This window comes from Plectropomus leopardus, chromosome 23 (genome assembly GCF_026936395.1).
Source record: "Plectropomus leopardus strain MGB_pleo_1.0 chromosome 23, ASM2693639v1, whole genome shotgun sequence".
Classification (NCBI taxonomy): Eukaryota; Metazoa; Chordata; class Actinopteri; order Perciformes; family Serranidae; genus Plectropomus; species Plectropomus leopardus.
The window spans coordinates 12,365,226-12,382,296 of NC_142198.1; the positions used below are offsets into that span (position 1 = coordinate 12,365,226).

At 37.8% G+C, this 17,071-nt stretch overlaps 1 protein-coding gene and 1 long non-coding RNA gene across 3 annotated transcripts in view; both read left to right on the forward strand.

Moving 5' to 3' along the window:
- LOC121961901 (phospholipid-transporting ATPase ABCA1) overlaps nucleotides 1-15,977 on the forward strand; it is a 222,396-nt gene extending 206,419 nt beyond the window's left edge. For both annotated transcript variants that reach the window (XM_088073211.1, XM_088073212.1), the window contains 2 exons: nucleotides 5,251-5,494; nucleotides 12,420-15,977. In XM_088073211.1, the coding sequence (XP_087929337.1) occupies nucleotides 5,251-5,494; nucleotides 12,420-12,545 (370 nt within the window). In that variant the 3' untranslated portion in view covers nucleotides 12,546-15,977. The remainder of the gene's footprint in view (nucleotides 1-5,250; nucleotides 5,495-12,419) is intronic.
- Nucleotides 15,978-16,145: 168 nt separating this feature from the next.
- LOC148185653 (uncharacterized) overlaps nucleotides 16,146-17,071 on the forward strand; it is a 35,853-nt gene continuing 34,927 nt past the window's right edge. The window contains exon 1 of the long non-coding RNA XR_015775709.1: nucleotides 16,146-16,842. This is a non-coding gene — a long non-coding RNA (uncharacterized LOC148185653). The remainder of the gene's footprint in view (nucleotides 16,843-17,071) is intronic.

The window sequence follows — 17,071 nt, forward strand, 5'->3', positions numbered from 1 at the left end:
TTCATTTTTACTATTTCCCAATTATTCATAATTTTGTCACGTTTGCCCATTGTTGTTGAGGGTTGCTGCTTTCAACATTGCCCTTGGATGTTTGAAAGCCCAGAGTCTGCAAAGTTTTCATTATGAATAAAAACTGTGGTGGTAAGATTCTAATATTTTTATGTCTCATGTCCACGGCTTTATTGATATATAGAATGATTTACAATTCTTCTTATAGCATATAGAGCACAATGCGTTTTCATGTATGTGAATATAACCAGTTTGTAATCTGGGTTTTGGAGTGTCCCGTTTATGCATTTGAGCAGGACAACCCTAATAAACAGGTTATTTATGTATATGTAGCCACACTGTGAAAGTGTACTGTTTTCACAACAGACTGTATAAAACTAAGGGATGTAGTCATTGTTTTGTGGACTCCTGTTTTGAAGCCTGTAGAGTTTTTCATTTTGTCCATTGCTCTGTTGTGTTTTTGGAGTCAGTACAGCCCGTACAGTTGTCATAAATGGGAAAATTAGCTATAGAGTAGGCATGGGCAGTATCAAAGTGTTGCCTTTTAGAAATGTGGATGGTATTATTTTTAATACCATATCAAAAATACAGATGCTCCTCTTTCTTTAAAACCCATACAGAGATGCTATATTGAGGATGTACGGTATGGCGCGCACATCATGTACCACCAGAGGGTAGTCTCTAATTGTGGAACAGGCGGCTAAGCGGACAAATATGACGACAGGTCTGTAAACAGCTAGCAAGCAACTGCATAGAGATATCAGAGGGAAACAAAGGGGGAGAGCGGTAGATAGTGCTTCACAAATATGCTGTCATATAATGTATACCCCACTAAAATTTCAAACAAGTATGAAGAAGCCTATAGAGATGAAAACCGTTTATTACCACACTGCAAACATCAACACATCTGCTTTGCTTAATTTTTAAGCCCCAGAGGTTGGCGCTTGGTTTGCATTTCATGATTGTATCAAAACATGTTTTATTTAAAAAATATTTAACACTCAGAGAGCTTCCAACATAGCACATCATACCCCTGTACCTTACAAAGAGCCAGTTTGAACTCCAAAGTTTAAAAAAGGAGATTTGGAAGATAAATTCATTGTTATAGTCATTTGAACTCAGCACCTGGCCAAGACAGATGTGCACGTGTTTTCACTCTAATTGTTAAGTATTAAACACCTAAGTTTATTCATGAACCTTGCATACTGAATACGGGCAAATGAGCATATTACATTAACAAGTACCCATTAACAAGAACCAAGTCCCTCTGTATAATATCCCTGATTATTAAAATCCTTGTATGCCTAATTTAATTGGCAAATATGAATCATAATTATATCAGGATGGAATGTAGTCATGAAAATAACAAATTAAGGAGTTTGAATACTAACTGAACAGAGCTTTTTAAAGGAGAACAAAGCAGAGCTACTATGCTGTAATTTCTATTGTGCTAAAATATCAGTCATTGAGACGCCTCTTCCTCTGATGATCATAATAATCCTGCTTTTCCATTTTCACTTTGAGCTGATGAAGCTCTACACTATACAATACATACAATAAACGCCTTTCAAAAGAACAGTTCATAGCAAGGTTGAGCAGGGCTAAGGTCAGTGTGGAGTACAATTTTGAGCAGTTGAAGGGCTGGCGAAAGGGCAACTGCTTAATGAAGCACTAACATCCTGATACTTGCAGGGCATCCATAGTTTTATCCACATGATGTGTACGACATAACACATCTTAGAGGTTCATGGGGATGCTTTTGATCACCTGTGGTGTGCAGCCCCTGAGGAGATCACAGTGCCGGCACAGTTCTCAGATCCTCCCAATATAGTCGGCTCGACACAGATACGGTAGAGGAGGGATAGCATGCCATTTTGTCAATTGCATCATGAAATGGGAAACACTAGTTCGGGCTGTCCTGAATACCATTTTTTAGGCTCTGGAGATTTGGTAATGATCAACAGTGAATTTTCCAAAAGGTTTGGTGTCTTTTGTCATGTTTTTAATCCACAGGAGTTTGCGTTGATCAAGGTCCAATCTATGCACTTTTTGTGACATAATAACAGCTTGTGCCAAATATTCTTTTTGGGGATAAATTATAGACCTACAAAAATGCTCATAATAATAGGCTCCAAATCGGAGACAATGACTGACAAAGTGCTTTGAAACAGAGGCACAGAAACAGCATACTAGCTCCAACAAATTTAGGGTACACTATACAGGATTGTCAGTTACTGTTGATAAACTCACCATTGGAAGTGAAAAGAAAAACAAGAAAATACAGGCAAAAGAGCCTCTGCAGATAAATCCACTGCCACACACTTTTAAAGGGTTGTAAATAATGAATAAAAGGTATTACTCACAATACTTTGTAGTAAAATGCTGCAAAGTGCATTTTTAAGATTTGAGATTTAAATGTATTTATCATAGTAAGAAAAAATAATTCATTTTATTCATGGGTGCCTTTCTGGACACTCAATCAGACATACGTATAGTTTCTTTATTGTCATTTAAAAATAAATAAATAAATAAAACATTTAAAAAACAATATCTTTTTTCCCAAAATTGAAAACCAAATACCTCTCCAACAACCAATGTCTAGATAAATATTTGGATCTTGCCCTAGAAATAGTACAGTTATTGCTGCACATTGTCTGCATTGTGTCTCATCTTGATGTTTTATTTCTCCCCAACAGTCTAAGTGTGTGTGTATTTTAACATTGTTATTTTTGTTTTGAACATTTCCTTCATTGTGGCATCAGACCACAATGCTAATATCTTAGCAAGACCTTCTACTCTCCTCACCTGGGTGTTCTGGCAGTACTGGCTGTACATGGTGTGACAGGTGACAGGTCATGGAGCATGGTTATAATGATGCAGCAGCTGATTGGTTCACATGACAGTTCCTGTAGATTTATGTCCATATACTTATGGCATCTGATTGCAGTCTGGCCTGTCCAATCATAATGCAAGAAAACTCCAGCTAAGCAGTTCAGACCTGCCAGTCATTGTGCCTTAGCATGAGCATTAAAAAGACACTCATGCATTCTTAATGGGGAGAAATGTTTGATAAGCACTCCCATATACAATTTATGCTAAGTTACACTATTCTTGCACTGTGGCTCTTCAACTTGAAGCAGTCATGTTTTAACTAAAGGGACTCTGCTACCCATGGGGTCCATTCATTGTGCATCTCAGTACCAGCACTGAGCTTCACTTCCTCTCTCACTCCCTTTGGGATCGTGTAGGCTTGCAGTTTATTCACCATATCTCTAATTGCCACTAAGGGAGCTGCTGACTCTCGTTGCATGTTGCTCTGTACTAGCCCACAATGGACATTTCCATGAGTAAATCCAACATTAGGGAATTAATTAGGCAGAAAACAATGGGTCATAAGAGTGCTAACGACAGAATAACAAGGCAGTCTTATTTGGTGCTCACCAGACGTAGCATACAACCGGTAAGTTGCAGAATGCTAATTAGCTTTAGAGCTTAGTTGTGGCGTATTTTCATCTGTGACAATATTTTATGTTTAGGAGTATTGTTCATGTTGTAAATTAAGCCAGTAGAGCATGTTGACATATTTTTAAAACTGTGGCTGTTAAAGCATTTATATTGTCTCTGCATTACCTATTATATACTACCACTAATGCAGGAGGTTTTGTAAAAGATTCCTTAGGCAGAGTTTTTATTTTCAGATTGTTAAAGCAGCAATAATTGATTTTTTTTTTTTTAACACACAAAAAGCTTGAACACAACACTGTCATATTACCGCCTTATCATTATGAGCAAACAGTTGGCTGTTAACACATCCAGCAGACACTGAGGAACACTGATTCAGAGTCGTCTTTTTGGCGACACTTCTTCAATCACTGCTTCAATCTGTTCAACAGATAGTGGCTAACTTTGTCTGTTTGCTGTGAGCTGAGCTGAGCTGAGCTGAGGGGAACTGCAGAGTTAGATGTTCACTCTCTGTGAGTTTGTCACTACTCGGGCCCCCTTTCACATAACACATAATAATTTGATCCACTGTTCATGTAAAAAGCTTTTTGTTTGCAGTTCCAGTATGTTGGATTTAGGAGGCTATGTTGGTAGAAATTGAGTAAAATATATTAAGTATGTTTTCTTTAGCGTGTAATCATCTGCAAATAAAGAGTGATTGTTTTTTATTCTTCAGGATAATCCATTTCTGTCTACACAGGGAGTGGGTCCTCATTTATAGAGATTGCTATGTGGAGCACCATGTTTTGACAGTCGCCTAGAATGGACAAACCAAACTCAGGCTCTCAATCGGGCTATTCAAATTTTTGCATTTTTGCATTGGCCACTGTAGCAATAAGCCCATCTGCAATGAGCAGCATCAGAAAAACACTGCAATGTGCAGGCCTTACCATGAGACAACACTAAATCCTCATGTATCTGACACACTTAACCTTTAAAGCAGAAAATAATACTTTTTTTATCAGTTGTCGGCCCACTGTGGCACCAGAGGGCAACAAATTAGGCGTCATTCTTGTAGGACAGTGCTTCTGGAACTCATTATGTATTATGTATGTAGCAACCTTGCTTGAATAACTTACAGAATATTTCCCATCCACTCAAGCACATGATCCATCGCTTTTTAGAGATCAAGTAATTTATTGGTTGTCAGATGAAGCTAAGTATCTAGCGTGCCTATTCAATTATTACATTGCATGTCCCAAACTGGATGTACTGTTTAAATTTTGTTTTGTTGCTATAGCTGTTTCAATCCTGCAAAGGCCTCTTAACTACTATCCATCCCCGTCTAAAAGCAATTTCTATCTCATCTCTTGCAGCATTTTTGCTTGAATCAAATTGATGCTTTCTTTTACATTCGGTGCAGAAGATTGTGTTGAAACCTACTATTACCTGAAAAAGTTGAAAAGTTTATCCATCAGCTAGAAACGTTTTACAGTTGAAGTCGAGCTGCTTTTGCTTTCAGCTTCTTGTGACTCACCTGCTCCTCCAGCTCACCACGTCCGGGAAGCTTGAAATGTTTGGGAATATGAGACCAATTATATTTTGTCATCTCTTTTGCTTCCTGTCTCATCTCTTTCTTCCATTGCACCATCCTATTATCCATCGCACCATGCCGTGACCACGGGAGAAAAGAAAAAGTTCATTATTTAGATGACCAGCCGTGAGCAATTTGGCACCGGCACACTTGTTTGCAGTTTTTTTTTTCTGTGTTGAAAGCTTAATTGTCTCCTCTTGTTCTAGATTTGGTGACGGCTACACAGTGATTGTGAAGGTTGGTGGCTCTCCCCCTGCGCTGAAGTCAGTCGAGGACTTTGTCCAACAGTCCTTCCCAGGCAGCGTCCTGAAGGAGAAACATCACAACACGCTGCAGTATCAGCTGCCGTGCACACAGGGGGCTTTGGCCAACATCTTCGGCCAGTTCACAAGTCAGCAGCATAGGCTGGGTGTGGAGGACTACTCGGTGTCCCAGACCACGTTGGATCAGGTAAATGTGATAATGGCTTGGCTTCAAGTTAGATCTGTGCAGCCTGACCATATACTTCTATATCATTTGCCTTCAACTGACTAAGTAAAAGGATGACGGACAGCTCTTTGATGCATTTTCATAAGGTACATTTCTGCTTACTATGGTGAAATTTCTGGGTGAGTATATACAGCCTCTTTGATCAATATTCCATAGTATCATTCTCCAAGGTAAAGGTAAAAATCAATCAAAGGGAATCTCTTCATCTCCATCCATTGTAACCTCCACAGTATAGAAAGCCAGCAATGTGTTTATTTCAATCTCTTGATCTTCATCTTTCATCTCCACCATATTGCTACCAGACATGGTTGCAATATATTTGCAAAACACATTCATAAAGCACCCCCCCCCACACACACACACACACACACATGGTCCACACAACTTGTAAACATGCTTTGCCTTGTTGTGGCTATGCATCAGGAACCTTGCGGAGCAGAGGGAGCAAAAACAAACCGTGCACAACATAAGCAATTACAAACAGCCTCCATAATGTGTGAAACTTTCCCATTTTGCCTTGGGTAAAGGCGTCTAAATTGTAGAAACTTGATTATTTCCAAATGTTTGTTCAAGGCACAGAGTTGGTGATAATGCCTTTTCCTTTATCCAAAAGTACTACCAGTGCGGGAGTGCTTCTGAATCTACTGTAGTCAGGGAAAGTTATTCTGTGGAGTTGAGCATGGAGTTGTTCAATAATTCATTCTTGAGAGCAAAACATAAGTTTTAGCTGGTTTCAGCTTGTACAGTAGCAGGGGATGCACAATTTGACTCCAAGTCTCACTTCTGACATGGCAAAATTTAGACAGACTTTAGAGCATCTGGGGCAACTTTATATTGTCCCACTGTAATTCTGTGAAGTGCCAGCACAGTTTAACAGATCATAAGGTCATTAGTCAATGCATTCAGCATTTCCAGCGCTCTCTTTTAATGCACATCTGCTCAGTATATGATAAGATTCAGAGATCTGTCATTTCCTACATGCTGTCCTTTCCTATTTAGGCTGTCAGACTGACTAATGAGAATCACACTGAGTTTGTGTCGCCAACATACTTCAACCATCAGGTCCAAGTATCGATTAAGAATCTGGACTGAGTTTAATATATATATATATATAGATCCCTCATCCAGCATCCTTTTTATTCCAGCCAGTGCAGTAGCCAGACCCCCTGATTGGTGAGATAACCTGAGCCCTGCATGTTATGGTCTGGCTTCACCTTGTGTTTTCCAAATGGCCCCAGGGACCTGATGCAATCAGGCGCTCGGAGGTGAGCGCGAGTGTGTCTGGTCTTGCAAGCCCGCCATTAGCTCAGCAGCAGAAGACCAGGTGGGAGGTGAAGTTGACCTCTGAGGGGTCCAGACAGGTCATTGGACCACCCCGCTATGCAAGGTGGGGAAGCGTCTCTTCTTGCCTTGAAAAAATACATCCTGACAGAGATGTGAACAAGTTACTGAAAGGAAGTTGTCCGTGCATTCATTTGTACTGTAGCACAGTTGCATTTAAATCAAATTATGTGATTTAAGGAATGTTAAGCATTTCATTATCAGCATGATCCCCCTGTGGATAACCCTTAATTCGAGATAAAACTATCTTTTGCAGAATTATTTAAGTAGAATATGCCCTTTATGGGGCAATTAGCCTAACACTAAGACAGGGAAGGAATTTATTAGAAGCTAAAAGCTTTAACTTGGTGTGTCTTACACTCAGATTTGTTTCTTTGTAATGATTTTTAGCTTAACCCTGTTTAAACTTCACAGTTAATTAGTGTTCAGCCATACTACTAACTCCAAACCTTGAGTAATTTCTGTTTTAACTTTTTCATCAACTTGCCCCACATTCTGCACTGGTCAATATTTACCAGATAAGAGGCAGTAAATAAATCATACTCGGACCAGGAGGTCACGGTATTAAAACACAGAGGGGAGGACTGGAGAACCTGTGGAGGCCCAGACTGTCACCTTTCAGCTGGTGATTTATAGAGAGGAGTCTTGACCTATAGTATAACACCAGACTTGCACTACAATTAATATTGATCCACGCACAGCCTGGAGCTCAGGCGTGAACACTGATGGCAGAGACAGTGCTGAGCAGATGGAGCATTTGAAAGGAAAATGTGACTTTCTTAACTGCATTTTAGAAGCAAACTGTTTGGCAGGAATGTGAAGTATTTGCTACTTTAAGTGGACAATGATCAGCATTCAGCCTGGCCACTACTGTACCACTGAAGCACATGGCCTGTGTGCTCCTAATTATCACTTACATGTCTCCAAATTTTGTTTTTAATTTCAATATACTTTTTAGTTTCAGTTCACAGAATACGATTAAAAGAATGCAAAATAATCTGACCTCTTAGGTCACGCATTACCCTCTCAGAGTTTACGTAACACAAACTCTTCCTGTCTATTACTTTTTTAAATACTTCACTTTTCTGGCCAGAGGCACCAACATGCTCTTGTACAATGTGACTATTGTATAGGCAATTAATAGTCCATCCAATTACATCTTAATTATAGAAAATTACACGCAGCCCTGATAAAGATGCCTAAATAATACATTTTCCAGAAAAAAAATAAAAATACAACAATCAATTTTGGGTAAATGATAATGTGATGCTCACATATAAATAGATTGTCTACTGATGTTTTAATAATTCATAAAAGCCTTTTACTACATGTATTACACTTATTTTGGAGCATAATGAAAAATAGAGATATGTGATTTTTTTAGTGGGTTACTTTTATATAATACTCAAATCTGCACAAGTCAAAACTTGTATATTAAATGGACAGTTCAATCCAAAATCAAAAATATGGATTTTTGCTCTTAGCCATAGTGCTATTTTTAAATCTAGGTTGTTTTGGTGTGAGTTGCCAAGTGTTGGAGGCACTGGCTGTAGTGATGTCTGTCTTCTGTCCACTATAATGGAACTAGATGGCATTAAGCTAGCAGTGATCGAAGTGCCAAAAAAAAAAACAAACTCTACAGCAAAATCATGACCTGGTTACTCAAGATAATCCACAGACCTTGTGAACAGTTTCAAGTTTGATTAAGCCACAGATATGTAACATTTCTACTTTTCATATGTTCAATTTGTAGGTTTCAAATGTAGCGGATTTGCTGAAATTTAACGGCATGTTTACATCATGCTTTGACTTGAAATATCGAGTTTGATTGCCACAGACAAAGCTGGAATGTGTTGTTAAAAAGATATCCTTTTTTTGTTGCAACAGACACGGCTAGAAATGTTGTTAGTAATACCTGCTTTTGTTCTTGTTGGACTCAAACGGTTGTCTACTGCTTGGCAGCCGTCTTACCATCCCCTCCACCTCCTGATGACAGACTCGGCTCATGTACACAATCTGAACTATATCACTTTAGAAACACTGATATGATATGTATGAAATGTACAGATGTATTATGTGCGTGATATGCGGCAAACATACACTGTCAACATTTTATTCAAGCAACTGGGCTGTAAGTGATGCCTTAATGACATTCAAGGCATTTACTGATGCTTTATGATGAGTAGTGCAGTTGTTTTTGTTCGCTCTTAGATTAACCATCTCAAGCAAAATTGTTCACGGCTAAAGAACATTTCAAAGTCGGTTTGGTTTCATCGCAGAGCATGGCCATGAGGATGACATGTACGTAAAAATAGCCGTTTTGTATTCTGCAAGGACTCCTTTGATATACAGAGGAGGTTAATTGGGTGATTCACGTCCTTCCCCTCCTCTGTTCTGCCTCAACGGGCATCAAATAAACACCCAAATGTACCCTCTGCAATGTAATTAATGCCTGTATCCATCTGTTATTAAGAAAATGCCACTCAACAGCACTGGTGCATGACATTCAGGTCATGAATGGTTGGTTGGCTAAATACAGAAAATGTGCATTATGAGGAAAGTCACATCACAAGCAGGGCATGGATGTACCACAGTCTTCTCAGTCAGAAATGCTGTCAACTGCACTGCTGAAGCACTTTTTTTTTTTAACCATACTTGGATTTTTACAGAAAGTTAAATACAAGCAGTGCTAAGAAATTCTTTTGCAAAACTATACAGCCTTGACGATGAATATGAGATTCTGTGCATGCCTCAGCACATCAAGCCAATATCAGCCAGTGGCAGGGTCAGAGGCCGGGAGAGATGGGCGGAGGCTGTATTTGTTGCTACTGTCATTCTTATCCTCTTACTCATTCTCCCCTGATAAGATGCCTTGACAACTGTGACCTTGATACACACTGCTGATGGCCTGACATCACACACACACACATAAGCACACTATAGCTTCAGGCGATCAGCAAGCACAGCTTGCTCCTCAGTTACAAGGTAGTCTGTTGTTTTATTTATTCTGCTTCAAACTAGCCACCAGCTTCACGAGCTTTGAGGTCAGGAAGCTTTACATATGTAGGTAATGCATTCCAATAAAATTGCAGTTTTATTGTCTGAATAAAAGTTTTCTAATGCTTCGGAAATAGAGTATATGAAGTGGCAAAAGCCAATTTTACCTCAGAGTGAACAAAAGACTTTAATCCGCTCTTGTAGAATCACAAATTCTTACTGGCAGCGTAGCAATTTGAATCCTTGAAATCCCTAGTTTAAATAATCTGACTTATTTGTTAAACTAGTTCAGAATAGTTAATGAGCAGAATTTGCCACTGTTCATTTCTGTCCCCAAGCTGCCCTTGAGCAAGGCATTTAACTCCCAACAGCCTCAGCTGTGCAGCTGCTCTGAGGCCAGCAACGACAGTGTGGCTGTGTTTGTGCTGGGTTGCATCCAAGTGTGACAATGGAGCAGGGTTTTCCAAGAAACCAGTATTTGTGCTCGGTAAGTTTATCCTGAATAAATAACAAAGAAAAAAAGATAAATTCAGGAATTTTCAGCTGTAATAATACTTTAGGTTTCCTGAGGGGACTAGAACCATTATATCCAGTTTGTGAGGAGGACTTTATGTCTGATCATCAGAACTTAAAATAGTAACACTTTGACCCATGCATTACTCAGAGTGCACTTGTGTGAGATTGCATCAAAGTTAATTACAGCTGCAGTTACATCGATGATATTTCTTCAATCTGACTGACATTATTCAGATTTGAGTTTCCAACCTAATTGCTTACATGGTCACTCAATAAAGTGAACTAATAAGATGTATGTGAGCATTTAATTGGAATGGAACTTTTTGATTTGTTCAAAGTGGTTCAACCTGCTATGAAGCGTCTTATCTGTCAGAAATATAACATAATAAGAAGGGGTTTCTAACCAACTTATTGAGGAAAATTCTGTTAACTCATTTCATAAAGTACAAACAGACAGGAAGTGGTGTTGTCTGTGAATACAGTGTAGTGGTAATTAATGTAATGTGTAACCTGTATTATTTTCTATAGCTAAAAATTGCAGATGTCCCCTAAACACCTCACATGCAGACTGTCGGTAGACACTATTTACTGATACTCCCGAAATGTCTCATATGCAGGCCACTGGTAGCCATAGATGATTGTAACATCAAGCGACTCCATAATTCAGTGAAAAAACAAATATGCGTTTCTTAAAATGTCAAACTGTTTCCAAGGTTTCTGTTTATATAAGTTATTATACCATGGTCTGAGTGAATACTGAGTCTGATTGGCTACAGTGTGTCCGTTAATTCCTGATAATCGACACCTAATGGTTAGTTCCAGTTCTGCTCTAAATGAATGCGCTGGCTACAAAGTGTCACTATCATTTGATTTGCGGACAATAACATAACTGGATAGCTAGCTTGTTTTGTTACTAAACACATTGTCAAATTAAATTTACTGTTTGTCAACCATACTGATATTATTGACTTTGAATCTTGCTCGCATAACATTATTCTCACTTAACTGTACATGTAACCTATTACAAGAGCAGTAGAAATAACTCCTGCCCACAAATATTACACAGCAGTCAAAACAGAAAAAAAAAACATCAGAGTAATTGGCAAAGCTCTTCCTTTGTTGAAAACAGAATTTACTAATGTTAGACTTTTTCTCTTTATCTGTAACATTAAATTACAAGGCTACATCTTATATAAATTACCTAGTTGGAAAAAAAAACAGAAGCTAAGAGGATACGTCTTTATTACTCTGTCTACATTATCTGAGCTTTCAAAACAAAAGCCCATAAGGGCACATTGTTTATTTCTGTCCATTGATGCTCTCACACATGTACTTACTCTCTATCCCATTTAATTTATTGGCGATGTAGCTATGAAAAAGGATTTAATTCACAGGGAGTCTGAGTAGTTTCTGATGGAATTGCTTTGGATGATTTTATATTTATTTTCTTCCATTGAGATTTTTAATACAATCTAGTAATTCACGTATCCTTTTATATTCGCACAGCCTCTGAAAATCTTTAAATGAAAAAGCAATGCTCTTATCATTTTATGTGATCCTCTTTGTTGCTTTTTCCTGCAGAGTAAAAATCACTGTGTAGCTTTATCACAACAGACAGCTAATGCTAAGAGAATAAAAAAGCCCGGACTACAGCGATGTTTACAGCACAATGAAATACACACCAGCTTTTTATGAACGCCATAGGATTGATTTCTTCTGACATTAAATGGGCATCACAGAGAGAAGAATGATTGTTTTATTCTCTTTCTCAGCTGGTCAAAGATGTCAAACTGACATTCACTGTGTGAGCCTAGACGCTTACTTGATGCTTCATAGCCCTTGTCTGGCAACTCATTCACATGCGCCCCGTTGTCTGTACCGCTATTTCTGTTTGTTTTAGAGGCAGAGGGTGGGAGGAGAGCAAAAGCAAGATGGGTAGAGAAATGTCCACAGGCTCTTCAGAACAGTGTATATTTTAAGTTTTTTTATCTAGCATCTGCCTTTAAGTATTGTCTTCTCATTTATATTCCAGGTCTTTGTGAACTTTGCGAAGTACCAGCATGGAGAGGGTGACTCTCAGGCCTATGACAACGCAGTGGACACCTCAGACGAGGTGCTGTTGGAGACTCTGAAGACCCCCCAAGGAACAGAGGTTTAGCACCCATGAGACACATTACAGCTGTGTGATTTGCATCAGCAGAATGATAATTATTACAGCCTTATTCATTCCCAAAGCACACCACATCCTGATAGTGGGAAATAATGACATGTACTTATTTTGACGTTGTCTTCCATAATGATTCCCACCCACGCTTAAAAGAAAACGATTTTAAACCTGCTCTGTGTCATTGCACTGTGTGCAGCATGGTTTATACAAGTGTACTTGAAGTACTTGATCATAGCACTCAGAAATTCAAGTACTGGAATACCTTGAAAATCAAAATGTTTCACCTGGGCCTTGGAAAAAGTACTTGAATAAAATAGAGAGGAGAGCAGAATGATGAATTGTTCTAGAAAAATGTTCTCTTTAGTAAGAGGATGAGAACAGCCATGCTATTTTCTGATGTGGTATGAGCTCTGAGCGCCTACAGGTTGGAAAATAAGCAGCCGTGTGTGTCTGACTAAGGATCGTGGAGCTGTTAAATGGATTTCTGGAATCTTAACTTAGAAGTTTTAAGATTTAACATTGATGATCAGTAACTGTGTGCTCATAAATAGTCCTTTAAACCCTCAAAATTCTGCTTAAGAAATGCAGGCTGTAGAAAAAAAACAGATTTCTAAATAAAATTTTGTGCACAAATTATATCAACAAGGAGAATTCACAAACACTGAGTCATCTAGTAATCGATGTGCCGTGGTCTGTGCTCCGTAAATTTTTCTTTGCCAATCACATGCCTGAATAATAACAACCAGTTAATTAATAACAAGCTAATTTTCGACCCTGAAAGCATGTTTGTTTCATTATGAGTTAGTGCAGTTCACATGCAACAGATGGTGATGGAGGAAAAAAAATCAACCTTGAAAATAAAAATGAGCGCTTTAAAAAGAGTTGAATTTACTTGCCCCTGTCTGTATGAACCCTGGTGTGCAGATAAACGCTGTTTAACCTGGAGCTGCGATGACACTGAGCTGGTTGAAAATTGGCAAAGTAACATGTTAATCAAAATCTTGAGTTACATGGAGTATACACTGCAAAAAAAAATCCACTTCATCAAGTTATTTCTGCCTGTACTTTAATACTTAAATATGTATTTCCTTTTAACAAGTAGGAATATTTGAACTTTTCTCCAGTAGAAAAAAATCTTGTTTCCAAACGGGAGAGACAACTGATTATATTTTAGAAAATACATGACATAAATAGATTTGCATTTAAAAATGCTGAAACTATCAGGAAGGACTGGCAATCAACAATAGCTGGACTTGCAAACATGACTCACAGACACAATGAAACTATATATATATATATATATATATATATATATATATATATATATATATATATATATATATATATATATATATATATATATATATATACATATATGAAAATGTATATAAGTCGGTACACAGGAGTCAGTCTAAAAATCAAGGCAAAGGTATCCAGAAAACATTTGGCAGGAGACGAAGTCAAAATACAGAATAATTGTCTAATAAAATCGAGAATAATTAATATTGGAATGGAAATGGTAACTAAATAAAACTAAAAAAAAAACTTTGAAAATTACCTTTAGCAGGGTGAACCACTTTGAACAAAGGCCCAAATTACAGAGAAAAATGACTTGATGGAAGGAGATATTTGCAGTGTACAATACTGTCAACAATTGAGACAATGGCAGTTTGATTTTATTTGGCGTATATTGCTGACCTTAGCATAGTGTAGGAGAGTGAAAGCATCAAATACTGCACAGCACTCAGGATATGTCAGGACTGAACTTCATATTTGATCATATTTGAGATTTGTTTACATTTTTTACTGTAAAACTACAGTGTGTAACACAGAGGAGCTTGCCCTGATGTGATTGGGTGGGTGTAATCAGGTCGAATATTGGAATTACTTGTCTTGATACCTGTAGACATATCAATGAATATCAGGAAGCAACTTATTTAAGAATTCAAACCACAGTTTGTTCCTACCTCATATTGTTTTTTTCTGACAGGCACTTTAATGATTGCCACTGATAAGGAATGACTAATAACAACTCTGTCAGATGTGTTGGCATTGAATGTCTGAATGAGCCTCCAATCAGCTGTAGATGGTGTTTAATTAAAAGACACTGAGGTTACAGCAGTGGGACAATGCAGAGTCAGTCAGAGTCAACCAGCTGTCAAACATGTTGCGTCTGCAAAAACGACAACTCCCAAGTGTGCACCAGCCACAGCTTACAGACAACTGCTATTCAGAGCTTGTGTGAATGTAAGTGGACGCATATCAAAAACATTTCTCCAGAATATCTAATGAATGTATGAGCAACAAGAGATTTATATTTTATGGGATTTTTAACGCATTGCCTTGTGAAATCTATCTGTTTTATTTATCACTTCTTTTTTGCAGAATCTAAATAAACTATCACTAAGATTTTTTTGTCATAGGGCATGCTGGTGTTGGCACTGGTGTGTATAACGCTCCCCCTCACACAACTTCACAGTTACAGTGAATATATTTCCTCACAGTGGGCATTCTGAAGTGGAAACAGACAACTGCTAACACCCAACTTTTCATAGTGATATTTTTATTGGCATCGCTGTCGCAAAGGCAACCACTGTTTTTCTTCTTGTTAGCCTCAGAGCCGAGCACTGGACATCATATCGTATACTGACCTATAACACATTTTTCACATTTGGAGAACCTTTGCCAATCATAATTTCTAGATAGTAAAATGCCCTTTTGACAATGTTAAGTTGAGTAAACTATTTTGTAATGTGTGATGTACTTATGGGCTGTAGACCACGTCATTGCAACTGCTTGCGACCACTGATGTTCTAAGCCCCGCCCTTTTTAGTTACTGTTGCTACACCTGTCAAGTTTACCATTTATATACAGTTTACAACGATAGCATGAGCAAATTTTTAAAAAGAAAAGAAACAAAACCGATTTTATACTGTAAAATCTGTCTTTCTTTTTTTTTTTTAATTACACACCATAGCTGTAATATGTACAAATATTATACTGTAAGCTGAGCAGAGAACACTTTAAACTGTAAAGTGGTCTATACTGCATGTATCACTCAGGAAGGTTCTGACTCAGGCATAAATGCATGAAAATAAGTTATTCATAGCCACTTTTTTATGCTTTTCAATATATTGTTCTGGACTGTGCAATATTGAGAGACTTTAAGTATCCCGATGATAAAAACCTGAAAGCTATCTTCTTTTGCCGCTTGCATTACTTGACACTCACTTAAGAATGTAAATACTTCTTCATTTTGCCCCTCACAGGCGCTCTGGTTTACTTTGAGAGCTTGACATAATTTGTATGCTGGGCTAAGTCCTCACATGACTATCATGCTCGTTGCAAGAAATAATGAATCCTATTTGTACTGAGTATTGCTTCATGCCAAGACAAGTGATTAAACATTTGCACAAATGGTAATGCGACTCTGACTGTAATGTTCGCACATTGCTGTATTTATCCACAGATTCACTGGAGCCCAGATTTAAAGTTTTGGTTTTTTTTAGGTTCAACTTTCAACATGCTGTTTTATTGTCATGTCCTTCTTTTCAGTCCGTCATGTCTTTCTATTTAAGTGTGGCTTTCAGTTGCAGGCTCACATTTGTTGAGTTTCTCATACGTCTATGCTTTAAGTGAGACCATGGGATGCCAGAATACAGACCGCACCAGAGTGGGTGAGGCATTTTATTTCACATTTAGTGGAGTGGAAGAGACATTTTGTCTGCCAGATGCTGGAGAACGAATTCATTTTCTTGTCAAACTACCACACAGACACTTTTATTGTGTTTCTTTTTATTTATTTTCCCCCTTTTCCAGCAAATTCAAAGCTAGTATGCCTTAAGGTTAAACCAATTGTTTTATCAATTTCATTTCAATATCACAGAATATGGAGCTCTTGTTTTGGTGCAGCCAGTCCTCCAATAATTCATTATACCGTCTCATTTTGATGTAAGTCTTAAAACATTTTCAAGACCAATTTCCTGTTTTTCCTCCTCTGGATAAGTCAGTCAAACCTCGACTGATCTATTTGAGTGTCTGCTCTACTTTTTGGTCTAAATGATAGAGATGCGTGTATATGGATTTTCTGTTTACTCCCTCAGCTGCAGATGTATTTGTTTGTCTTTGCTTGTGAGTGGCAGTCACATGAAGGTGAGTACAGCTGCATCTTGTAAGTTTGTGTTTTCACCTGCAAAAGTATTTACTGTTTGTTTTCTTGGCTTGCAGAAACATCTGGAAAAATGAAGATCCACGTTGACTCACAGCCTTAGTTGGATTCATTAATTCGGTTAGTATGTACGTCTCATGTCGGTGATTCAAAGTTTTAATTATTTACCCAATAGTGTAATTATGTGCAAGATGTACTTAGCTCCAATATTAACAGAAAAAAAAAATGTGAGATATATTAATTCTGAAATACAAATGCAATTAATTGCATACAATATAATTATACTGAATTTGCATTATAATTAATTTTACTTGTGCCAAAAGACTTTATTTAGTCTGATAAGGAAAAG